Source organism: Antennarius striatus, chromosome 22 (assembly GCF_040054535.1).
Source record: "Antennarius striatus isolate MH-2024 chromosome 22, ASM4005453v1, whole genome shotgun sequence".
Lineage (NCBI taxonomy): Eukaryota > Metazoa > Chordata > Actinopteri > Lophiiformes > Antennariidae > Antennarius > Antennarius striatus.
Genome location: NC_090797.1, coordinates 3695020 through 3720879, shown reverse-complemented (window position 1 = coordinate 3720879; position 25860 = coordinate 3695020). Strand labels below are relative to the sequence as shown.

Here is a 25860-nt window from a genome sequence, read left to right as displayed (position 1 = left end):
ACTGTAGTGTCTAAAGGTAATGATAGCAACAATAATTTTCAGTATATTTCAGTTTGAATGAAGTTGGATATACGTATAACACAAAAAGGAAACCACACTGGCTACAAAGCAGGGTCGCCTGAGGGCGTGACAGATTCATGCAACTACAATGTAGTTGCATGTAGAAAAGTTTCAGACCGATCTGAAATAAATTGCTGTCTGTCACTGTAGGAAAGTAAAATCCTGAATAAAATAAGGTGATAAAATCAGATGCTGTGAACCTCTGGTATTTTGCTTGGAGAGGAAAAGGATATTGTTGTAATCTCCTTCTCCTCCACTAGGTGGTGATGTGAGCACCTTGTCCGACAATGGACACACAGACCTGTGAGATGCAGCTGGATCAGGAAACCTGGACAGTGTTGATATTCTGCAGGACGGAGCAAAGCCTAATGCACATCATCCGAACTCATCAACCACAAAAATGGAGAAAAGTCTTTTCTGCACCTCATAGCTCAGCAGTCCAGTCGTTCCGACAAAGAGCCTTCTGTTGATCAGATCTGTCGCTGAATAACATTGCAGCTCAAATCACAAAGACCATTTATCACCAAGTCCAGCTTTCTTCTTCTTCTTCTTTAGCGTTTGTTTTGATCTGTTTCTATCCGTCATTCCCTTCCGCTGAAACCCCTCCATCAGCTATGATTCATTTCTATAACATGACTCCAAAGGTTTTTAAAAAAATATTTTTCTCTGCAAAAACATTCCAGTCATAACAAACATTGGGGGTGCATTCCATTACGTGACTTGCAGTCGAGGAAGCTGAACTCAAAAAGCGAAATTTTATTCTCCACAAAATAATTAAATATTGCAATGATTCACTCATGATTCAGCATGAGTAGTAATTTTGTGTCTTATGAGGCTATTTGTTGCTAAAAAGCATGAATAGTGTTTTTTTTCCGCAGTTATAAAGATATCTGGTGTTGGGTCAGGGAATAGAGCAGAAAAATAAAACAATCACCACCGTATCAGATCTAAGTTATGTCTAAGTATCTCTCCCAGTTTATTAATTGTCCATATCAACTATTAATAACAACGGATGGAGTGTTAATGCCTCTGCTGACCAACACGCAGCTAGCCGTGCTGTTCACTGGGAGATACATTATCTCTGTTTACCGGTCTTGTTCTGTTCCGTTGGTATGTTTTGGCTGCGAACAAAGACACTCAGGCTGTGGTGACAGACCGCTACGCTGACAGGCTGGAGTATCTGAGCTCACATGCTTTTTGTGGATCTGTCTCTCAGAGCGGTGCCTCCCAAAAAAGACGCTGCATCATGGGCCCCACATTTTGGTACGTTCCCCTCTGATCCCTCTCTTAAGGCCTGAACAGCAGCTGGGGAGATTTAAGTGGGGAGGACACCAACGGACACACACACAAGGCCAGGATAGATCTGGTTCAGACTGGTGTGGGTTCTAACCAGACGCACCTTTTTGACTGGGACCAGCATGTCCAACCGGCTTCCCCTGGAAAGCATCTCCTCATCTGGTTTGTGAGAGGTTATGTCAGTGGGTCTCCAGCAGCATCGACGCGGACCCTGTCTTCAGTTGGAACCTCTATCCACACAGAACTATTTCGCTTTGGGTCGGCGATCGAATCGACAAACAAGCAACAACTGACTTGTCTGAACTGATCAGGCTTTGGCCATGAGCTTCTTTGGGTACCGTCGAGAGCTTAGTAAGTACGAAGATGTCGACGAGGACGAGCTTTTGGCTTCCCTCAGCCCTGAAGAGCTGGCTGAGTTGGAAAAGGAGCTGGCTGACATCGATCCCGATGCCAACGTACCCATAGGACTCCGACAGAGAGACCAGACCGACAAGTCCCCAACGGGGACATTTAGCAGGGACTCGCTCATGAAGTATTGGGAAAATGAGACCCGTCGACTGCTGGAGGACGAGATAAGTGGAGGAAGCTCCAAAGCGGTCAGTGTAGACATTCAGTAAGATTTATTTGGCTGTTTTTAAGTGCCAGAAGTAAAGTTAGCTTGTTTCTAGTGTCATCAGGTAGAACTCATGATGGATTACTTGAAAACTTCAAGTAAGAAGTGATTTGATGAACCAAATGATTATAACAGTGATAATAAGCTGATCGTTCAGTCATACTTGTCTCAAATGTGTGTTTGTTAACTTTAAATTCACCCATTTCCAAAAATTAATCAATTTCTAAAAATACAGGATAAAGAAGAGGAAGATGAGGAGTGTGTGACCGGAGACAGCGGCGCAGAGGATGAGAAAGATGTTGAAAACGAGAAAGAAAGGGAGCAAACAGATGAAGAAGATGAGGAAGAGGACGATGAAGAAGAGGAGGAGATTGAGGAAGAGGAGGAAGCTGTGACAGAGGAAGAGGAAGATGAAGAGGAAGAGGTGGAGGAACGAGATAATAAATTAAAAGTCGAACCCTCAAAGGATTCGGGGGAGTCCTCGTCACAGGCCGATGCGCCGATGCTGCTGAAGCCGCAGAGGGTGGAGCCTATGAGGCTGACTCCACCCCCTCCACCTGTTGACCCGAACGCAACTGGAAACCCGACAGTTGTCGACGAAGCTCTGCAACGAGTCCTTAGCGACGACCCCGAACTCACAGAGGTCAACCTCAACAACATTGACGATATCTCACAGGTACAAACGGGGACGAAAGATTGACATGATCGGTACAAAAAAAAAAAGCAACACAATTAAACCGACCAATCAAAGTGTTCCAGTGTTTTGACTGGCTTCATCAGCGATAGGCGGGGATTAGCTTCCAGCATCCTGTCCGTCACTGTTGAGTAACTTTTGCTTGTTTTATTTTTAGAACCAGGCATGGTTATAAAAAGATGGTTCCATGTTTAACACAAAGCCGTTGTGTAGCTGAATACCACAGATTCCTCACACATCCCTTTACATCACCTGTGCCAACATGAAGAATACTGGTGTGTTATGGATGCTGACAAGTTCTCCATGTTCTGGAAAAATCTAAACATCTAACTTTTTCATAGGAAACCCTCATCCGATTTGCTGAAGCGCTGAGGTCCAACACACACGTGCGTGTCTTTAGCCTTGCAAACACCCGAGCCGATGACCCCTCGGCTCTGGCCATCGCTAAGATGCTGAGGGAGAACTCGTCCATCGTCAGCCTGAATATAGAGTCCAACTATGTGACTGGGAAAGGCGTGATGGCCCTGGTCCAAGCACTTCCAGGAAACAACACCCTGACGGAGCTTCGGTTCCACAACCAGAGACACATGTGTGGCGGACAGGTTTGTTCTCCTCTTACACTACCAAATTTATCTCCATCAAATAAATCTTCACTAAAGAAAACCCCCAGCTTGGTTAAAAGTTTCTATTCTCTGCCTCTAACCCACAGGTAGAGATGGAAATGGTGAAGATACTTCGGGAAAACTATACCTTGATCAAGCTGGGCTACCAGTTCAACTTGCCCGGCCCCAGGATGAGCATGACGGGGATCCTCACCAGGAACCAGGACCGGCAGAGGCAGAAACGACTACAGGAGCAGAGACAGCAGCAGCAGGGGGCGCCGGAGGGAGCTGTTAACCCCAGAACCACTGCGCTGGTAATTCTTAAAATAAATACGAAACGATATATTTTTAATTGCTCTGGCCTGATGATGATTTTCTGTTGTGCTCTGTTACTTTTTTTGAAGCCCCCATGTCTAAAATGAACAGGGTCAAGTTTTTTTGCTAACAAGCGATATGCTAATGATATGCAAATTATGACAATTCATTCTGAATCTCATTTCTTGCAGAAAAAAAGATCTTTTTAAATTGTTTAAAATCAGCTTACAGCCTATTCATTATTCAATGCTACACATGAATTAAAAATTAAAACATAATTTCCTTACCCTCTAATGGACACCATTTAATAGACCCCACTCAACCTTTAAGTGTTTAATGAGTATTTTATTTAACATGCTTAAATTTTAGCTGCTTAAAATACCATTTTGAAGGAATTCCTCGTTTCTCTTCATCTCTAGAAAGGAACTCCTCGCTCATCACCCTACAGCTCCCCCAGAGCCTCTCCTTGGTCCTCACCTAAAATCCCTAAAAAGCAGACTCCTCCTGCTCCGCCTCCTCCTCCCCCTCCACCACCTCCTCCTCCGCCACCTCCTCCCCCGCCACCTCCTCCTCGGCGGGAGAAGAAGCCCACCAGGGTGATCGCGGAGGTCATCAAGAAGCATGAGGTCGGCAGCAAGAAGGCAGCTAAAGGTAAAAAGGCCAAGAAGGAGAAGATGAAGGCGTCGGGCAAAGATGAGACCACCACCATCCTGAAGGAGCTGAAGAACGCGCTGAGGCCCGTGTCGATGGAGAGGAGAGGGGAGGAGGGCAGCAGGCCGTCCACGCCGGTGAGGTCAGCCCACGACCAGTTGATGGAATCCATCCGCAGCAGCAGCATCAGTGGGTTGAAACGGGTGAGTGGAGGAATTTGTGCAACAACAGGGATGTTTTAATATCTTGTATAAATATGTGATGTATAATTGGATGTTTTTCATTTCCAATCATGTAGGAAGTGTTATCACTGCTAATACAGCACCGGGCTACAAATGCATTGAGTCAAAGGGGCCAAAAAAAAAAAAATTAGAACTCTTCCTACATAAACACTTCTACCAACCACTTAGTTCAAACCCGCAGCTTCTCTGCAGACAAACCCAACAGTCGGGAGTTAAATTTAGACAACGGTGACACAGAATCTGTGGCGTCTGACTCATCTCCATGGCCGTCATTCTATGTTCCATCTCTACACCACCATGGTGGGCAGGATATAGGGCAGCTTACCCCCCCATCCAGTGCTGTGGTATGATCACAACGCTTTTACAGTCAGAGAGAAAGTCATGCTAAAAAAGCCAACATGCAGCCAACAAGTGCAATTTAAGTGCAATGCAAGAAAACGGATGTAATGATCAATGGATATATAATATGACATATTGGTAGAGGGCTAGCTGTAGCTTGAGCCTCAATGGTTTTGTGATCAGAAGTTATATAAGGTCAAAACTGAAGCAGCTTTCTTTAGTTTTGGTATATTTTTTGGCAGCTAGGTGCTAATCATACTGTCATCAGAACTTTTTACAATCACATTTTTACATAAAACAAATCTAAACACACATCAGAATCTTAAAGTAGCTCAAAACCTTCTAGATTTATATTTCTAAAGCTCGAGGAGTCTCACTCACAACCCCATCATCATTGGCGGTCGTGGCGTGTTTCCTGATTTATTTGTTATGGTACAGCATCTTAGGAAAGGTCACCTCCTACAAATACACATAATTATCTGGAGTTGCAACGCACGACTCACAATCACATCATATCAAATTGCAATTTATGGATTATGACCTTGGGAAACTTGGGTAAATGTGTAAAAATGAGGAATCTTTTTTGGGAAATCGGTTATGTGTAATCCCTCTAGCCAAACCTACAAACCAACAACTCAACAATGGTAAGAACATCACCGTCCCGGGATGATAATGTCTTCACTTAAAGAGGAAGATGAGGCAAAAACTAAGGATGGGTAAACACAACAAACCACAACATTTACATTTTCATAACAGTATTGAACATCTGAACTTTTTTCGTGTTGTTGTTATGAAGTGTTACCTTGGCTGAAGCTCGAGCACAGCTCATTACATTGTTCGAGTGGAAAATTGGCTCTGCCCTCGGAGGAATAGGTCTCCTAGCTGTGAGATTCCAGCCACTTAGTGCAGGTATTAATAGAAACTGTTCAGTTGAGCTGCGATAAAGGCAGATATGACGCATTACCACAACACGCACCAACAACACACAATCGACAACAAAAGTGCACTAACACTTCATCTGCTCAGGCCGTTTAGGACACACATCCAGAGTCAGGGTTAGCAAGTATACCAAAGACGAACAGTCAGAATGAGTTTGAATTTATCTGAATGTCATATAAAAATCACGATTCCTCTGTTGACTCTTCAGAGTGTCTGCAAATCCAACATCTGAGTTGGACATTTTTATTGAGAGGCGCTGCCTGTAATTAGCATGTTAGCTATTTTTTTTCTAATTCTAAAATAAAAAGAGGTTACTTTGAGACATTAAGTACAAGCTTAATAGATATTAAAAAAAAAACACCTTCAATTCTTTGCTGTAGAGATCATTATTATACGTCTTGTGCTTAAAATACAGGTTAGACACTGGGGTGAAACAGCCAAAGGTAACAAAATACAACGACCAGAACCTCTGAAGCTCTACATGTAGATATCAAAACCTTTAACAAAGACGGATTATAACCACAGAGACAAACGTTTGTTGGCTGCTCCCTGTTTCCAGTCCTGATTTTAAGCCAAGCTAAGGGTTGCTATCAGTGGTGTCATGTACGGTGTAAATCATACATAACAGCGTATCTGATTTTCTAATCTAAATTGTGTCGAGAAAAAATATTTCTAAATATTATTTAGGAATATTATTTCTTGACAATATTCCTAAATATTATTTTTTTGGTAGTTAAGTTAAAGTAGTCAACTTTAACTTGACTAATATTGCAACATAAAAATTTTGCATCAAGTAAAAGTTGTAATTAAACAGTTTTCTGTCGCAGGATAAATTGGCGTTACTTCTGATAATGAAGAGAATTCATTTGACGGAAAGCGTGGCTTGAAAGCTGCATTCTTGTATCTGTCCAAGCCTCTCAGTCATAAATACTAACTTTGATGTTTCTCAGTCATGAATAAGACTTCTGTCCATTTCATTCATTCCCATCTTTGCTCGCAAGATTTCTTAAAAATTCCTAAAATGCTCTGAAAATTTTTTTCCCAACTTGCATGGAGAACTGACGCAGCATTATGTGTTTTCCAGGTTGACCTCCCACATTATCTCCGATAATACAATTTAAAAAAAGAAAGAAAAAAAAAGGTATCTTTGTTGATGTGGAAACAGGGGGAGTCTGCATCGTCACCGCAATGGAATGACCAAGAAAAATGAAAATGACAAGGTGGAAACATGTGCATGAGTCCTGAGGAGGGAAAAACTGAATTCCTCACGAAAATGAAAACATACTGGAAATTTGCACTGCGATATTAGCTTTACGTTTTACTACTGCTCAAGTTTTTAAAGCAAAAAAATGAAAACAATGTTTGTATTTTAATTTTGAGTTGACTGTACTGAAGTTTTCTAATTCACTGTTTTCTTGTAAAGTTGTAAATATGATTTGTTGTTGGTGTTGATTTCTAAATATAGCCATTTGATGTTTACAATGCTGCTCGTCAGAGACTGTATGTAAACTGTTTTTCTTGGATGAAAGAAACGGGTTAAAGGTTTGTCTAGCAGAATAGGATTCACACACCGCCGCTGTTGTATGAGTCAGCCTGCTGGTCAAGTGCAGCTGATGCTTATTCCCTGCACTCGGACTCACAGGACACCCACTCCAGTCAGTGCAGTGACTGGAGTGGGTGTCTTGTGATGCCTATTAGACATCATTTGAACAATGAACAATGCAAGACAAAGGAAATAATCGCCACCTGATACAGAGGAGATATCACATACAGTACGTCAACTTTAAAGTTTAATATAGGACAGTTCTGAATGATGTAAAATAATGAATTATCCATGCCCAGGCTTTTTTATTTTGAATGGGCTGTTCTGAATTTCTAAGATACGTTCCAAAAAGAAAGACAAAACATCATCCAGAATCTGGATCTGTACCTGGAACACTTTCTGGGTTTGGGATCCAACCTGAATTTCTTCAAAATCAACATTTTAGGACAACATTTTATGATTTCTTGCAGAAAACACAGATTAGTAATCCATTTGTGTTGCTACGGCATCTGTTCTTCAAAGTATATCAATGTCTTCCTCAAGCAGCCGTTGCAGATCTCTCTAACCTCGGAACACAGGTTGGCCCGCTGTGAAATCCTCCTCAATGGAAGTGAAACAAGGAGGATTTTTGTACTTGTCCCATTCAAAAGTTTTGGAGGTTCTAATTTAGCTTGTGGTTCCTTGATGAATTAAAGTTCTATTTTTTTCATTTACTAGTGGGACTCCATGAGCTGGGTCCAAGAAAAGAAGGGTTTGGTTAATTGACAGAAGAGGATGCTTTGTTAAGACAGACACGCTGACATGACCGAGAGGGAGGGGGGGCACTTAGAGAGAGCGTGAAAACAGGAGGCTGAGAGATGTGAGCTATTAGTATTCATCTTCCTAATCCTGGTCCTGCTTTTGCTAGTGTGTGTTGGAAAAGTGCCTTCGATTGCTAAATCTACAATGCAGCTGTTTAGAGACCACAGATTTAGGGCCTCATGGGTAACAACAACAGAGGAAACCACCAACTGCATCATGACAGTTTTACAAAGTGCATCCCACCGTTTGACCTCTGACCTGAGGTTTGAATCCAGATGTGGGGCCTTAACTCTGTGTGGAGTTTGCGTATTTGCATGCAAGTGTAGGATGATACATGCATATGAGTACAAGATTGTGTAATCACTTATATTAAAAAAAATTTGTTAAGGAAAATCCGACCTTAAACTGTATTTAAATCAAACTTCTATGCTGGACTAACCGCAGCTGAGTGTGCACAATGCATTCCCATGGATAAGTGTCCCGAGACTAAAACCTCCTCTCCTCGAGTGCAGCACTTTGTCGTGGCTGTGAATAGGAGTCTGTGGGGGGGTTGGGGGGGGGTTATGTCCTTCCATCTATGCAGTCACTTCCTGTGTGAAAATGGGGGCCCTGCACTCAGGACTCAAATCAGTAAGTCCTCATTTTTAATTTAGCATTAGCTTCAGGAAAGACGGAGGTCCTTATGTGCCAAGAAACCTGTTAAGTTTGTAAGTTAGCACACATTCATTGAGCACAGAGCTGCAGGACACTCATGCATCACCGCTGTAACATTCATACCATCTGACCTTTGCATTCCTTTCCAGTGTATACATGCAGTGTTGCTGATAATAAAAGTATTCAACGGCTAATTTTAGGCTACAAAATTCCTTAAATTTAAATTTCGTTTGTGCCTTAAATGGCAAATTCACTACTAATGCATCTAATATTTCAAAGTTTTGATTTTCTGGACATGTGGATCCAGTATTATCATGCATTTTCATTTTGCATGCTATGGATGACATATTTAGAATTGCTGCACCTCTTCCGGCTGTGTTTGTGGAAAATGCCCTCCCTATACTAATACTTTTCATAAGATCCTCAGAGAGAACTGATACAGGGTCAGCCGAGGTGTACAGCAGCTAAAAATAACCATGGAATTGTTTGGCCGTTATTGTGTCCGACAGTAAATCACAGAGTCAGTGAATCCCAAAGTATCACTGAACAGTTTTTAGGTCCTAACCTTTTCTCTTTTATTCCCTGGAGGGTTTATGTTCCGAGACATTTTATGATCTTGATATAAATATGAATAAATGGGTGGTTGATGCACATCCTGACAAAGAAACACCAGGGCCTCATTAATTTCTACCTGGCTGAGGGGCTGAAATGGTAGCAGTCGAAGCAGCGCTAATCCCTCACACAGCTGCTTCCAGATCTGTCCAGCTTTCTATTTCAAGTGATGAGTGTTGCATTCATCACACACACACTGGCAAACACACAAACGGTCGAATTACACGTGACTCTTACACACTAGTGCCACAAAGCACATAGGAGGCAAGGCAGCGTGGATGTGTTAATAAGAACCGCCAACATTAAAGGTTTCTAGAAGAGATTTTTTAAAGAAAAAGCTGGGAAAAACAAAGAAGCTCAAATTATAAAAGATTTAAATGTCAACGTTTTATTGGAGTGTACACTGTAAGAGTTTATTTGTATAACCTTGCTGATAAGGCTTGGCATCCATAACATCTCGTTACCTACAGAAGCGAAAATACGGCGTTTCCCCCCCCCCCACATCAACGTGTATGTTGACACAAGAGGACAGGTTAGCTTGAAAAACAAAACATTGGAAATTTGTCTCTCAAAGAAAAGATTGTGAGGATGCCAACATTCCATTTTGCGGTGAAAATATTTTTTTATTGGGTCTCTAATGTTGGCATGCTATTAGTTAGCACAATTTACACCTCATAGGCTATCCCTATTTCTGGGATGCTCTTATAAAATTAAAAATTAAAAAATACATGCTAATTTAAGCAACTACTATTTTGGCCAAAAATGTTGAAATCAGCCTTACATAAATCAAGCTAATATGGCTGCTGCAGAAAAACCCCACAAGGCCACAGAACCAGATGTCCTTCAGTATAAAAGGTTAACAGCTGGTTTATAACTCTTGAAAAAAAACAAACTGATGGATTTAACACTAAAAACACAAAAAATTCAATTCAAAAACCATTGGGGGGTTTTGCTGCTGCAGCCTTTTTTTTTTTTTTTGGTATGACATAGCATGACTTTGTGCTGGTTGTCATGGAAATTTAGCTTTGTTTTACTTCAGTTTCTAAATGCTTTTCTGCACATAGTGTTAGCATGTAGTCTTTTTCTATAAAGGTCACAACCAATGGCTGCTTTCAAGCAAATTACAGTAAGTTTAAAAGAGACGTACAGTATTTCAATTGCAGATAGCAAACAAATCCTCGCATTAGCCCAAAATGTTGTTCTTAGCCAGCTTGGATGGGTTTAGTCATGCTGTTGTTGTCCTTTACTGAAAATACACAACTAGATTTTAAAATTATTTTATAATTGTGCACTAAACTGGAAATTAGAAAAAACTATCTTGGGGAAAAACGCAGCTTTAAATAAACACAAGACAGGAATTACTCAATTTTTTTTTTACTTTGGATAAAATAACTGCTCTTATTAAGAAATTCCATTATTCCATGACTCTAGAGTCGACAATGGGAGGAACGCTACTTTAGCCTCGCTGTTTCTGTCAAGTAACTTAGCATATGGACCCATCATTAGCATCGGGTGTGTAAAAGTAAGAACTCTTTATTCCTAAAGCTTTACACGACAAATGACCTGATTCCAACAGTTTCATTTATACTCTACTTTGCTACTGTAAAATAAATTTTTTTTAAAAAAAAAAGGCTTAAATGGAGAAACAATTTTAATAAATCTGTAGTGTGACTAAGAAAAGAGCTTAAATTCACAGCAGGTAGCCCAGTTGAATGGCGTAGGCAACTTCTGTGTACTGTAGTGTAGGATACTGTTAGTTAACATGAATGCTTTTGTGTCATTGTATAAAGCATACATGTTCAACAATGATACAGACCTGAAAATGTCCTGTATTTATGCAGCAAGTCTTTTCTCTCAATCTGTGCAAAAATATAGCGAGACTCAAACTCTTCCGCAAAATTTACACTTGTCAGCTAATGAAGGTAAATATTCCAAAAAGAGCATTTTTCCTTTTTTTTTTTTTCTTTTAAGAAAATATGAGTGCTCAGACTAAGATAATTTGAGTAAGTAAAAATAAACTAGAGAATAATAGGGTACGAAAATAGTTAATTTCTTTTTCCCTCCTGATAAACGATGACGACGCAGCTGACGTGAGGATTTGGGGGAGCTTAAAATTGGAAGCCCTCCCCGTTCAATCGCTGACCAAAAGCAACAATAAAAAAAAACCCCAAACATCTTAGATTCTATGATTCACATGACAGCTTGATGGAAAATTGCACATATCAAGCTGGGGGTGTGTGAATATATGAGTTACAGCGATGGGATGATGGGAGACCGATGTCGCTGACGGATGTCAAAGAAGTTTTGGGATGCGGGAAAAGAGATGGAAAAAAAAATCAGAACAATTAAAATGAGACAGGAGACATGGAGTTGACAGAGTGACGGATATAAAGAAACGACCTCAGATATGAGAAAGACAAACATTTACAGATTAAATGAGGTATTGCACAGATTAATTAAAAAAAAAAGCATAAAGGCAACAAAAATATACAGCACATCAATAATAGAACATTTACATTTATAATTTTGAAATTAAAGATTTCCTTTTTTTTTTTTTTAACGAAAGACATGAGCTATTTTAATGTCAGAATCATCAGGAAGTTGGGGAGTGGACAAAAAAAAATCGCTAGTCCTCCCATTCGTCGTAATCATCAAAGTCCTCGTCCTCTTCGTCGTCGTCATCTTCATCTGTGGATGAGAAGAAGGAATTCATGTGACGGCTTAAAATGGATGGGAGGGAATGTGAAGTTTTTACTGCAGCATCTTAGAAAGACGTTGATTTAGTTTCTTGATCAAACTTTAGTGTTGATTCATGGAATAAAAATTTAGCCGGAAAGTAAAACAAATACATGCAGTGAGAGAACCGGAATAAAACCTGGAGTAACTTCCTGTAGGTTCGTACCTGAAGAGTGGATCGCCTTGCTCCGTTTCTGCATCACCTCCATCAGCGCTCCCACGATGCCCGCTGATGGCGCCGGGGTGGAGGGCGTCGATTCGATGGTGTCGTCCCTCTGTAAAATATGAACAGCGTTGAGCTCACGAAGGAGGCGACTGATGGGTGCGACATGCGTGGGGGGGTGGGGGGTTAGTTTCTGACCGTTTTCAGTTGGATTCCCTGTCGGATTTGGTCCAGGAGGGCGTCCCTGCCGGTGCTGGACACCGGTCGCTCCTTCTGCTCCACCTTCTTCAGCTGGGTGCCTTCTCGGATCTGACTCAGCAGTGCCGACTTCCCCAGGGGACCGCCGTCCCCTCCGTTAGCCTCCGAGGGCGGCGGAGGTGGAGCGGGAGGTGGGGGGCCGGGAGGCGGAGGAGGAGGAGGAGGTGGAGGTGGTCCGCCTGTACTGCTTGGGGGTGGAGGAGGTGGCGGGGGAGGCGACGCGTGGATTGAGGCGTGCGCCGGTGGAGGTGGGAGGGAGCCTCGACTGGGAGGGGGAGGGGGTGGGGCGGACATGCCGGGTCGGGATGGAGGAGGGGGAGGCGGTGCGGAGTTGGGAGCTCGAGAGGGCGGAGGTGGCGGCGGGGCCCCTCGCCCCCGGGCAGGAGGAGGGGGAGGAGGGGCTGAGCTGTGGTGGGGAGGTGGGGGAGGGGGGCCGCCTCTGGATGGAGGAGGGGGAGGAGCTGGAAAGAAATGTGAAAAAAAATTGAAAAAGTGTACTTCAGATACGACAGCCAATCACGATTGATTAGATTGGACGGTCACAAGTGATCGATCATAATGATTGATAACAATCAATCAAATCACTCAGAAAGCAAATAGGCTACTGTTCATTTTCTGTCTCAAAACTTTGGCCGATTTATTTGAAGATGACTTCAATTCCGAAGATGCAATTGAAAATCTGAACACGGTTTTGGAAAACCTCAGGAGAACAAATTCATTCAGAAACATCTCGTCGCTTCGGTCTGATGGACGGTTGTTAAAGCCTGAATACACATGCAAAGTTCTTTCAAACGCAAACTGTAAAGAACAAAATAAAATAATATTTCCTGTGTTTTGCAAAAAAAATACACCAGTCAATTCAACTACAAACAACACGGCAACAAAAAAACTCCAAAACAAACCAAAACCGCACACTTCAGCTCAATTCTACAATCCAACCCGACATGCGTGAACAGATGGTGCAGAGGAACCTACCGCTCCACCTGGGGGGGCCTGAGGGTAGAACCACCACACCGGTTAACATCAAGATACCGGAATGTCACTGAAAGCCGATTATTATTGGTTTAATATGGTCATTTTTTCTACGTTGACTTACCTTGTCTCCGAAGCTCGTTCTTGACGGCTTCCACGCCGCCTTTCTTCTCGATGAAATCGTAGATGACCTTGGAGGTCTCCTTGTCTTTCAGCTGCGCCTCTGAGATGCCGCACATATCGAACAGGTTCTTCAGCTCCGGGTCCAAGTTGTTCAACTGAAGACAGAAGAGATGAGTCTGTTCTAACAACTCAGCTTTAAAGGTTATCACACAGGTGATTATGGTTATTAGCCATGGACGATAATAACCATAATGACGGAGGCTGGTGTCGTGGAAATATCTAATAATATTATTTTATTTTGGATCATTATGGGCTCCTTAGTTTAAAAAGAATAACCTTGATGGTTATGGTCTGCATGGTATTCCGTCTAAAATATATGAAAATGAGTTTTTTTTTAAACAAGACCAAAATTCTAGCCGCTCTGCTGCCACCTAGTGGTGTGGGGTGACACTATCGGCCATTGTTACATAATTATGTTATACATTCCAATGGATCACAGCTGATGCATCAAGTTAAGAAGAATTTCCCTCTTCCTTGAAAGTCCTTGAAAATATTAAACTTGTCAAAGTAAATCTAGATTTCATCTTTCATTGACAGACAGAAGTCGCCTGACCTGCATGATCTCATTTTCATCATCCAGGATAATATCTGGTGATGCTCTTTTGTTTTTGTTTCTGGGAACGGGTCCATGGATTATGCAGATGCAGCTTGATTCTTTCCCATCTAAAAATCTCCTTGTGACGTGTTCACTTGTGCAGCTCGGCTCAACATTTCGAAGCTGTACTTCAGTATGAGCGAGGAACAGGGAATGTTTGACCAGTGAGGTGTCGCGTATGAAGGGATGCAAGGTTTTTGCGTTACACTTACATCGAAGCCCGTGTTTGGATCCCATCCTACGTGTCCGATGTGCCTGTGAAAGAGGTCAGATCACATGGTGAGATCAAAGATCACAGAATCGCCGGATCGGGTTGATTGAACCGCTGCACGAGCTGCAGTGACCCGATTCCCTTTCCTTTACCCAGAGGGCTCGTTGGTAATCTGTGGTATCTCATTAAGGACTAAGCATGCTGCCATAGACCTTTCCTGAAAGCACAGCGCAGATTTTCATGCATTACCAATCACAGCACAGACTTTATAGGATTGGATTCAGGATAAGGACAGACTGGATTTATGTCCTGCCCAGACTGATCAGCATTTTGACGGATTTGGGACTCTGGACCAATTTATCGAATCGAAAAGCGTCTGTCGTACACTCAAAAGCTGACAGTCATGTGACCGTTCCAGGTTCACATGTAGGTAAATGTTTAATCTGACAATAGTACTGACTCTATAAAGCCTCAGTTGACAGATCAAGATGTAGAACTTTATAATGCAGCGCCATCTACAGGCAAAATCGCTGATCTCCAACTGAAATTTGTAAATGTTTTTCAAATCTTGGCACTGAATGGGAGGAATGTACACACATATCTGTCAAGTGGGACCATTCTCTCTGGTTCTGTACCGACTAAAGCTTCCTGGTGCACCTAAACAAAAACACATCAAGTACATGAGTGGAACTAGTTTTCATTTAGACTCCTGAACTACAGCCTTAACTGAACCCGACCCCACATTAGGAGCAACCCAGGAAACTCACTGGAAGTTGCTCGGTGTGCCGATGTCGGCCTTGGTCAACCTCTTCTTCTTCCCCTTCGTCTTCTTCTCCCTCTTGGGGAAGGGGGAGTGCACGATGTTATTCATCTGAGTGTTGTTGTTGTGGTGGAAGCGAACATCGCTGATCTCTGGGTTTTTGATGTCGACTGTCGCCATCGGCAGCGACGGGCCTGAGGAGATGACAAGGAAGTTGAGGTGTCATGTCCGAAAGTGGAACAACAGCACTGAAATATGACAAACTTTAAAAACAAAGCTGCTTTTTTAAAAGAAGAATGAATAAATTCTGACATCTTTACTGAAACACTTCATTAAAACAAAAGAGGGGCTTTTCAAAGACGTAACCCAATATTGATTTGCTGAAACGGACTCTTGAGGGCACACAGGTCTGACAATCATTTCAATCCACTAACTTAAGGTCAGTTTTCTCCTTCCAGCGCCTCAGGTGCAGCACGTACCTTTAACGTCCTCACTACAGAGACTTCTGGAAGAATTTCTGTGTGCAGGTGAGGCTGAACGACTGTCCTGCGTTCTCCTCCTCTCCCAAACACACCCACTATCTCTCGCTCCGCAGGTGGTCATACCGACATCAAAAATCGCTTTGTCCACCAACTTGGGACTTTGCTTTTTGGGGGATACGGGGAGCTGGGAGGTCAGTTCAGACAGAGTCGGGTACATTTCGTCCTGTGGGAGAACCAGGCAGTGCAAGGAGGACAGGCAGCTCCCCGGGCCGAAGCCTCCATCTGATAACGATCCTCTTTCTCCGCTGCCCTCGCAATTGAGGTCCTCAGATGGAGCGGACAGGAAGGTGGTGCAGAACATCATGATGGCGTCTGACCGCAACTGAACTACATGACTCGGATGGAGACACCAAGAAGACTGAGAGGACAGATTCTTCAGCCAAAGAAAGAAATGTTTCCTGTCTCACCTGACAGGTAAAAAAAAAATACTCAAAATGTTTCCGGTATCTTAAAGAGAAACTGAAACCAAAAAAGGTCCAAAATGTTTCCAAAACATCAGCACAAAAAAAAGCCAACTTGTGATGAACTTGGAGCAACGGTCTGTATTTAATAAAGGAATATCCTGATCAGACATCTGGTGGAGTTTTACACACAGACACACAGTCTGAGCTGGGAGGGCAGAGGTCCAGCGAAGGAGAAGAACCGGCCAACATTTAAGTCAGCAGACGGCAAGTTTACTCTTCCTGAAATTCCTTCCATCACAACGCATCGTTTTCTTCTGACACAGAAAATAGTCAACAAAGTTCCTTCTCCCCGCTTTATATTTTCATCTGGGATCGCCATGCTTTCAATCCCCAAGCCTTTTCTTTTCACTTGACGTAACAGGTCAGCTGGGCGCAATGTCAGATCGTCACGCTCCGATTGGTTTACCGCTACTGTTTCCCCCGCCCACCTCCGCTACTGACTCCTCCTCCATGCAAAAACACGCTAATGCATCAAATCCAAGGCAAATCATTGTGGATTTAGAGCTGGATTTTATGTAACCATTAAAACCCTTTCCATGAATAATCCTACAGTAATCTCAGTGGTTTCTAAAACATGATGAATCTGATGGATGAGGGAAAGATGCTGTAGTCGAGGTAGAAACAGGAAAAAAGAGAAACAAAGATATATTCAAAGATGACCAGAGGATAGCAGAGGAAAAAGGCAAACCAGAAAAAGCGAGTACGAGAATAGCAATAGTACCGAAGCGGTGACGTGGTAACGGGAGGTGAGAGTGGAACAGATGGAGGGAGGGAGGGAGGGAGGGAGATGATGGCGTTTGGAAACAAACCAATTCACTCATAGGATGCACTGAACCCACCTGAGACGGAAATTGGCACGTACATTTATGCACAACAGTAAAGGTGAGCATAGGCAGACCTTTTAGATGCTCCAGGTACAGTTTCAATGTCTGGGAAACACATATGTTATATTTCTGGCACATTTAAAAGCCCGCTGGTTCAAACTATGTTGGGTAAAAATAGTCAGTGTCCCTTAGGACGTTTCACATTCCTCAAATCTGAGCTTGGGGTGGATTGAAAGCTGCGCCTCTGATACTGGTCGACCAGAACAAATAAAAGCCAGGTTAAAAAAAAGATAATAGTGTGTATACCAGTTATGTATAATGAACATTTTCGATATGATTTCATATTTAAAGAGAGGGTTTTAAAGCTCCAGGATAGGCAGGTCATCAGAGCGGTTGTGTAGCCGACAAGCAAGAGTGAAAGGATTGAGGCTATTGGTTTTATTTTAATAGAACAAGTTTTGTAACAGTGGATGTGTGTCTGAGTTCATGTTGTTTTATTCGTATGTCTTGTATTTTATAACTTTACTGAGCTAGTATCCAGCTTCTGTTAACAACTTCAAGGACTCTTTCGTACAGCAATACTCCAAGAATTACGCCACAATGAAAGAAATTAAGGCGGTCTGTCCAAAAAAATGGTCGAGGGATTTTAATGTGAAAGACAAAGGAAATGTCAAAAGTAATCAGTAACTCTGAAAAGGCAAAAGCAGAGCAAAACTTTAAAATTTAGTAAATTATTTTTAATTTACATGAATCAGGCCTTCAAATACAAGCCTGCTCCATGTAAGGTGAATGTAAGGTCTACTGTATTTCTATATATAGTCGGTTTATTTCTGAAGTTATCGACAGGAAGAGAGTAATAAAACAAAAACAAACGTACCATTTGGAGGGTCGCGTCTCTTCTCTGTGAACACAGACAACACACATGAAATCAATAAAGTCCTGCGCCGATGTGTCCAGTCGTGTTAGTGATAGGTGAGAATACGTTAGAGCACAGACGTAGAAGGAGAAGAGTTTATAGGTTGTTAACAACAGGGCTTGGCAGCATTGTGCATGAGTTATTTGGGAAAACGCCAAGCAAAGGGTTTCGTTAGCAGGTTTAGAGTTGGAACTCGACACCAGCTATTGCCGTGATGTGAAATCAGTGGTCAGCAGAGGACAGGGGAAAGTTCCTTCCTTTCTTAGAGAGAATACATCAGTGATGCTAGAATGACATTGACTGTCACACAAACTTGCTGACTTGGCTTTTCCACTGGCTGAAAGTCAGAAAGCAGAAGTCTTCAGGGGAAAGATAAGAGCCCAAAGCGAAGGGCTGAAAGGGAAAGATGAAAGAGCAATCTGCTGAAAAGTAAAGGAAATGATTCCGCAGAAGAGGAAGCAGGACAGACGGTCTTAATCAAGCAAGTGATGAGAAGAGTGAAGAAGAAGAAAAAAAGAAAAAGGAGCGTCAATAATAAAGTTAGGAATGCATCCCAACCGCTTCGCATGAACAATATGTTTTTCATTGAATTCTTAATGTGATTCTGCTTGGATGGACACAAACATTTAAAGCTTAAAGAGATCGTATGGATTTTATAAAACTACTCAGTTCTTTTGAGAAAAATATAACCTGTAATAAAGACCCCATTCACACAAGTCATTGGACTATTATGGTCCATTTCAGAGATGACCAATCATGTTTTAGCCTGAAGCTACAGTGCCCCCTTGGACCAAAATTTAAAAGAAAATAACAGCAGTGCGAAACGATGAGAAGTTAGAAACAGCAGTAGGAAGCTGGTACCAGTTTTTCTCTGTCTTCTCCCCATGAGTTCTGTCACATGACCGCGGAAACGCTTCGTCTCCTCCTCGCTGGCGAAATTCAGACCCACCATACATGTCTGTCACACACACACACACACACACACACACACACACACACACACACACACACACACACACACACACACACAACAAAAAGGTGTGTAAATTCACTGTAAGTACATGTAAGAAATGCCAACTGCCTCCAACACCTTGAATTAATTGTGCGCACACAGTAAAAACTCAATTAGCAATGGACATTCCATAAAGCTATGATTTCTATGCCATGTTTGTTTACAGGAGAGATCAGGAATAAAAAGACTTTTGGGGAACTCACATCTCCAGCAAATGTGATGAAGTATGGTTTGGGGAGGTAGATGTTGAAGTTGTTGTACAGCTCCTGTTCAAACATCATCTTACCATCCTGTGGGAAACATGAAAAAACAGGCTTGATGAAGGATTCAGGCGTCAGAAGAGGTTAATGCTGCAGGTCAGACATCCCACAGACCCCCAATATAAAGACAGAGTCATCATGAATTAAAAGCAGAGGCAAACCACCGCTGGGTATTAATTGTGGAGAGCGCCGTCATCTGATTAATAATGTAGAACCACATATTCCGTTATTGTAACACCTCTGCACCCACCCTGATATCAAAGACCCTGATGAAGTAGGACCGGTTGGGGTTGTCTTTGACCAGACAGGCCACGCCGCAGCATTTCTTGTTCCAGCTGGTGTTCCTCTCCGCTGTGAAGACCTGAACCACGGCTGAAGATAACGTCTGGAGAGAGACAGAGAGAAAAATGTGAATAAAATACTGCTATGTAAACTGAAAATAAACGGAACTACCAAACTAATTGCGGCGTGGAATGAATATTGAGCGACTTGAATGAACGAAGATGCATACAATCCCCCAGGAAACAGGAAACTGACGGAGCAATACTAAGTCAGGCTTTCAGAACAAGAGCGACTTCATCCTTGCTATGTCAAGCTGACTGCGTTGAAATTCAAAAACCGGCTGCACAGCGCTAAAACCAACACGGCAGCGTTGAACACTTTGCCAGCTTGTCGGTCTCTCAATCAATATCAATCAGTCAAATGTTCGCCTTTGCTAAATACAAGTGTTTATTGTGACAGACATGTAAAGTTTGCGACTCTGAGAAGGAAGTTGCCACACACGTCACGCACGGAAAAGAACCAACAACCAATCAATGACAAATACCAGACAGATCTTGAGAGTCAGCATTTCCTGTTTCACACTGGTGGGATTTAAAAGGATGCATCTGATCCTAAACTACGGGGAGCCCCCCCTCAAGGTTGAACACTAAATATTATGACACCTGTAGCGATACACACACAGACAAAAACATCCATGATCACAAGACCAAATCCGACTCCCGCAGGTTTTACTGGTTGCCTTGGGCATCGTGTCACACCGAGGGGTCCGGTTTACAGCCATTAACACGAAGATGAAAGCGAGCGCATCGACGAAAGGAACTCTCGGTGATTTTCGTGGCGTCATCGGGATTGGCTAACAATTCCTGCAGATTTGGAGTCAACACAGGCAGCTGTGTGTGAGGCTTTGTGAAAGATATTGTGTGAATATAGGGCTTCCCATTTATTCATTTATTTTTGACGCCGATGTTGCAAGCAGTGATGTTTCCAGAGGCAACGTCAATACGTCAGTTTTTTAGTTGAATATATAAAATAACCCAAAGCTGGAAAAACACCCCAACTTGTTTCCAGTCCCAATATTGATTCTAATAATTCTGCACACAGCCTGAAGTGTTTGATCAGTTAGCAAATGGAATTATCATAACCTCTCTTCTGAAAATACAGAAGTTAAGCCTCCTCCCACCTGCAGGCAAATTTTGACCACAATGAGTTTGAAAATATCTTCTTTAGGTAAAAGTGAGAACTTTTTGTTCTATGAATTTGCCCAAATGGATAAAAGTTTTTCATTAAAATGTTGACAGTGGAAAACATGCCGTTAGACAAAGTACACACCCGTCAGCCACTTAGGCGATATCTTGTTTAACACCTGAGAAAAACCCGTGATCCAAACCCTGCAGAGCCGGTTCCTGTGTGGTTAGCTCAGCCTACGGAGCCGACTAACCCATTAAACCTTTTTTCATTTACAGACAGCTGTCAGCGTGACCAGACTAGATGACGGTGATGTGGGCGACATCAACTGTGGGAGATGAAATGCTGTTGATGAAATAACCAGTTCTCAGAAGTATGGTGCCATGGGTGCGTAAAGTTAAAGTTACCAGGTCTGTCTCTCAGCTCCTTTCTGAGTGACAGAACTAAGGTTAAGGAACCAAAACTGAAAGTCCAAAAACTGATTGTTCCTGTTGTTAAAATACAGGTAATAGTTCTGAAACACACAGAGAAGTGATTCCTGGAAGCTTGTCTGAAAACAGAATCCTGTACTCCTAATTTTAAATGCTCGATGCGCCCCAGCCAACAGTGTATACAAGCTTCAAAGGGACTGAATGAAAGGCTGAAATAAACATGACTGAGCTGAAACTGCATGCAGCCCAATTAACACCACATAAGAGAACAGTAAGTGCACATGCTGAGGAGCCGTTACATCACAGTGATGATGTGTGAATCAGACTAGAGCCTCCCTGAATGAACGACATCCCAAATCACATCAGCGAGCTCTGTAACCTCAGCTGCATGCATTAATATTATGAAAGAGATTATAACAAAATAGCTGGCCCTCTAACTCATCTATAAATGATGATTACCTTCATTCATTTGTAATTCATATTTATAACAAGCTGGAATTTGCACAACCTGAGTAGGTTTACAATAACTGAACGGCCACTTTTCCTTCCCCGCTGCAGCACCAGATATTTTTTTACTCATAATCAAAGAGACGTTTGGACTATTTGGAGCACCACAGCTCCTGACTGTTTGGATGTGTAAGAAAGGAAGATTTAAAAAAGTAACACAATTTCTGCTTCTCTGTGAAAGCGGTGGTGATGGCGTCCAGCCTCCGAGGCCCTGGGGTTTTTTTCGTCAGCTCACGAAGGGCTGATTGTTCCTGACGGGGCCACAGGCTGCATGAAGTAGACTCATCGGTGGCATCACAAAAACCTCCCGTATTCGTGTGAACGCAAAAAATAGATTATCTACCTCAGACTCACTCGATCTGGAAGAATGAAGCTGACCACCTGTCCAGACAAGGACAAAATAAAAAGGAGCTGAGAAAGAGCACCGTACTTTTTTTAAAATGACGCTGGATTTGAATTGTACCTGAAATATAACATGAAATAGACATCCAGACAGGTGCAATGGAAAAATGATATGACACAAGTCACATATTTTAGATATAAGTCAAAAAACACAAGCCTGCTTCTGTTTATTGATGTGAATGATTAACTTTTGACCTAAGGAGTGCTTCCACAAAGCATAGCGTTCAAATCATTTACGAAACAACATTTCTAAGTAGATGTCATAAACAGCACAAAGAATGTTGGCATGTTTGTTCCCTGGACAAATAATCAGGCCTATTTCTACACAAAATGTGTGAAGTATCACATTTATCTGAATGAAATCACAACTTAAATGGGAAATTTCGACAAGAGAAAAGCGGAGGTGAGATGAAAACTGGGAAAGAGGAGATAATTAGAGAGGAGGTGAAGTGGAGGAATCATGTTCTACTTCTACAGCACCAAATCACCGGAGGAGGCCGACCACAGGACTTCCTGTAGGATGGGATTGCTGATCAGGCAGCGACGGAGTGTGTGCGCACACACACACACACACACACACACACACACACACACACACACACACACACACACACACACACACACACAGAACTGGACCTTTTCCACCTTTTGCACAGTCAGACAGTGTTGGCGACGGTGAAAACAGCAGAAAGAATACTAATGAGTAAGTCCACCACGCATGGAGCGGTATGCCTCGCTCTTTCTTTATGCATGTCTGGCTACATTATTTAAAGCAGCAGACAGCAGGGTGAAACACACGGATGTCATAAATAATGTTAAAATGTGGATCAGTTGCATTTATCTTTTAGGTCAGAAAATTACAGAAAATTTTCTGTGAATTTTTTTCTTTTTTTGCAAAATAATACTACCTGACTCACAAATTAGATGGTGAGGACTCTAGATATTCAAGATCTCACATGATCCAAATGGAAAAATCAATTGTTTTCCTTGTTTTGAGAGATCTAAACCGCCTTTTGCTAGGATAAATAAACAGTTCTTAAAAAAGAATTCAAACATAATGTGGGAGGTGATTTGTTATCTGCTTTAGAGCTGCAATAATAAGGGAAGGTCCAAAGCAATGCCGTGCAATAAATCTGGACATAAAATCTCTCTAAATACCATCAAAGGACAAATGGAACATTTTCTACCTTGAAATAATGAAGGACTTAACAACAAAGGAGTAATTCGGGAAGTCAGAAGATGAGTAGGAAAAGGAAGTTAAGGTGACCATGAAACCTGGACGTTTTGCATAATAAGAACATTACATAACACAAAATCAGTCAGTCACTAAACTACCTGATGGGGATTCTAATTAGATGGCTCAGGGAGACAAACAATGCCCGTCTCTTCAGATCCCCTCTTCCTTCAGACTCTCATACGCCGTTGGTTTTCCAATGCTCTCTGCTTGCAAAGATGTACCCAGACACACACAGGAGTGCCATAATATCAGGCATGTTCCTGTTTCCACATCTCTCTCACATGTCAAGTGACGTGATTGCCCGAATGCAAAAGAAACTTCGTCACTGGATTGTCTCGAGCAGGTTAGATGCCAGGAGACACACCTCAGGAACCTGTGCGTTCATGTTTGAAAAGGGGCGGGGCAAGTGTCATGAGACAGGAAATGCACTCTTTAAAGTAAACATGGGGAAAATCCAGGGCACCAAGAATATGACTGATTTGCAGGAATGAAGCAGCTCCACTGACAACTAAGAGGAAGAGCCATTCCTGTTTCCCTCGGCCGCATTATCTGAACAATACACAATTATTGGAAACTATGATCAGTATGGGGAAGTAACCTGAGAACAGGTCAAGTGAAAGTCAGAAGAAGAATTCAGATTTGTAAGCTTCTGTCTTAGCTGCAGGTTTTAGCAAACTTGTTTCAGACTGACCTTGATCTAAAGAGCGAACCTGATTAAATGCCGCACCTGACAAGTAATTTACTGAATTACTGCGAAGGCTATCTGCACAAAAGGTGAGGGTGTGACATTATTTGCAGGTGATATCATTGGGTTTCAATGAGTAACTCTGGTCAGCATTTGATTTGCAAAGATCAGAGTGAACAACTACACACACCTTTAATTGTAGACAACAACCTCAAAATCAGCCAACCTTACGAAAGAAAAAATGCAATTCTATGATAACCATAAAAGAGGGCCCACAAAGAAACAAAAGACAACATCAACAACAAAAAAACCCCCACTTCTGGACAGCAGCATTCATCAACTAAGAGAAAAGGTCCCACATACACAGGAAAGACGACCAGATTGTAATGTTCTTCGGAAAATGCTTGTGTATTAATTTATTAGGCTCATACTCCAGCAGTGCAAATCGCCTGCATATGCGAACATTATTTCACCAGTGGCGAAGCAGATTGAAATAAACCCCCGAAGGTATCCATGTTTGCTCTGAAGATGGTTGAATATTCATCTTTTCTGCAGAAGTCACTCATAAAAAAGGTTTTAAATAATTAGGTAGAAAAAACCTGTCCTGCAAGATTATGAAAAGTAAAAACAAACATCATCTATAAATATGGTAACATGTAGCTGCAGTGTTAGATGTCTTATTCATATGGAGCAGGATTTTATTGTGCAGCTACATGACTGAGTACACATGAGGACATATGAATATGATGCTGACAGTCTTAAATAATACCAGAGCATCTCACAGTATTGATTCGTGACTGCACAGTGTACAGTAGGCTAATGCCAATGCTTTCTCAGTGGTGTGCATGGCAAGCATTTTTAGCTAGTCAGCTCTGATACCTTCTGCCAAGTCTTGTCGGCACATTCTTCACTGTGGACACACTTCCCGAAAACAAGCAAGGTTCAGCTGTGTTATGTAATACCTCCCTAAAAAAAGTAATTTCTTTGCCCTGCTTCCCACTGATGGCTTTAACAGTTCCAAAAACCCAAAGCTAGTAACTTCACTGTTTCAGCTAGGCTGACGTGCGTTTACTTTAGGGGACGTTGGGATTTTAGGATTGCACGTCTGATTCCAGGTGTGTCAAGCTTGAAAGTTAAAGGCGTATCAGCGAAGGCCTGAAACTTGTTTTTTTTTTACCCAAACGGGACAGGGGGTCCCTCGTTATTAGCCCCCCTTAGTCGCCTTAATGTCAAAGCATTCCAACATCACCAGTTTCAAGTCTGTAATATTTTTCTAGAGGAAAACTAGAAATCACAACACCGAAATGTAGGCTATAAACGCACCATTACACATCAAAGCTAACCGTGTCGATACGGCAAACAGCCAAGTTAGCAGTATTAGCTTATTTTCTTAGCCTGCTATCATAGTTTAATTTGATGAGAAAAACTTACGATGCATTTCCTGCCAAGGTGGTTGAACAGACATTCATTTTCCTGTGGTGTCAGTAGTATCGACCCGACATTCGCTTGCCGCCGTTGCGGCGGTGGTCCGCTCATGATTGGTGATCAATTTATAAAGTGTAAACCGATTGTAATTCGTTATATGGGATCCAAAAAGATACATAAACAATCCCTCGGTCATCCGTGGCCTTCCTGCGACCCCCACTCACACCGGTTTGGTTTATTCCAGGGATCCCCGAGACCGATGTGCCACAAAATTTAAGTAATTTGGGAATGCAAAGTGATATCCCGATCCTCTTCACAATAATGTCAAAACTGCACAGACTTGGTGAAGACGGTACAAGGTAAAAACTTTCCTGGGAAGTCCGGCCGCTTGAAAGCACGGAGCCAGTTCCATCCAACATGGCAGAGTAAGGACGAGTCCATTATCCGGG

At 42.2% G+C, this 25860-nt stretch overlaps 2 protein-coding genes across 3 annotated transcripts; one reads left to right on the top strand and one right to left on the bottom strand.

Moving 5' to 3' along the window:
• Positions 1-1355: 1355 nt before the first annotated feature.
• Positions 1356-7233, top strand: lmod2b (leiomodin 2 (cardiac) b). The gene is made up of 6 exons (XM_068307417.1): positions 1356-1952; positions 2205-2645; positions 3005-3265; positions 3373-3579; positions 4000-4434; positions 6836-7233. The coding sequence occupies exons 1-6, from the start codon at positions 1677-1679 to the stop codon at positions 6860-6862; spliced, it is 1647 nt and encodes a 548-aa protein (XP_068163518.1). The 5' UTR covers positions 1356-1676; the 3' UTR covers positions 6863-7233.
• A 3752-nt stretch (positions 7234-10985) lies between these two features.
• Positions 10986-25822, bottom strand: waslb (WASP like actin nucleation promoting factor b). Of its 2 annotated transcripts, XM_068307218.1 has the most exons (11): positions 25418-25822; positions 19508-19642; positions 19201-19287; positions 18847-18943; positions 17947-17970; positions 15247-15433; positions 14481-14523; positions 13615-13768; positions 12459-12979; positions 12264-12372; positions 10986-12049 (listed from the first exon to the last, which is right to left on the bottom strand). In XM_068307218.1, exons 1-11 carry the CDS (start codon positions 25520-25522, stop codon positions 11988-11990), a joined length of 1524 nt encoding a protein of 507 aa, XP_068163319.1. In that variant the 5' UTR covers positions 25523-25822; the 3' UTR covers positions 10986-11987. The 2 variants fall into 2 exon arrangements, with proteins under 2 accessions (XP_068163319.1, XP_068163321.1); XM_068307220.1 differs by lacking the exon at positions 17947-17970.
• Between the last annotated feature and the right edge of the window lie 38 nt (positions 25823-25860).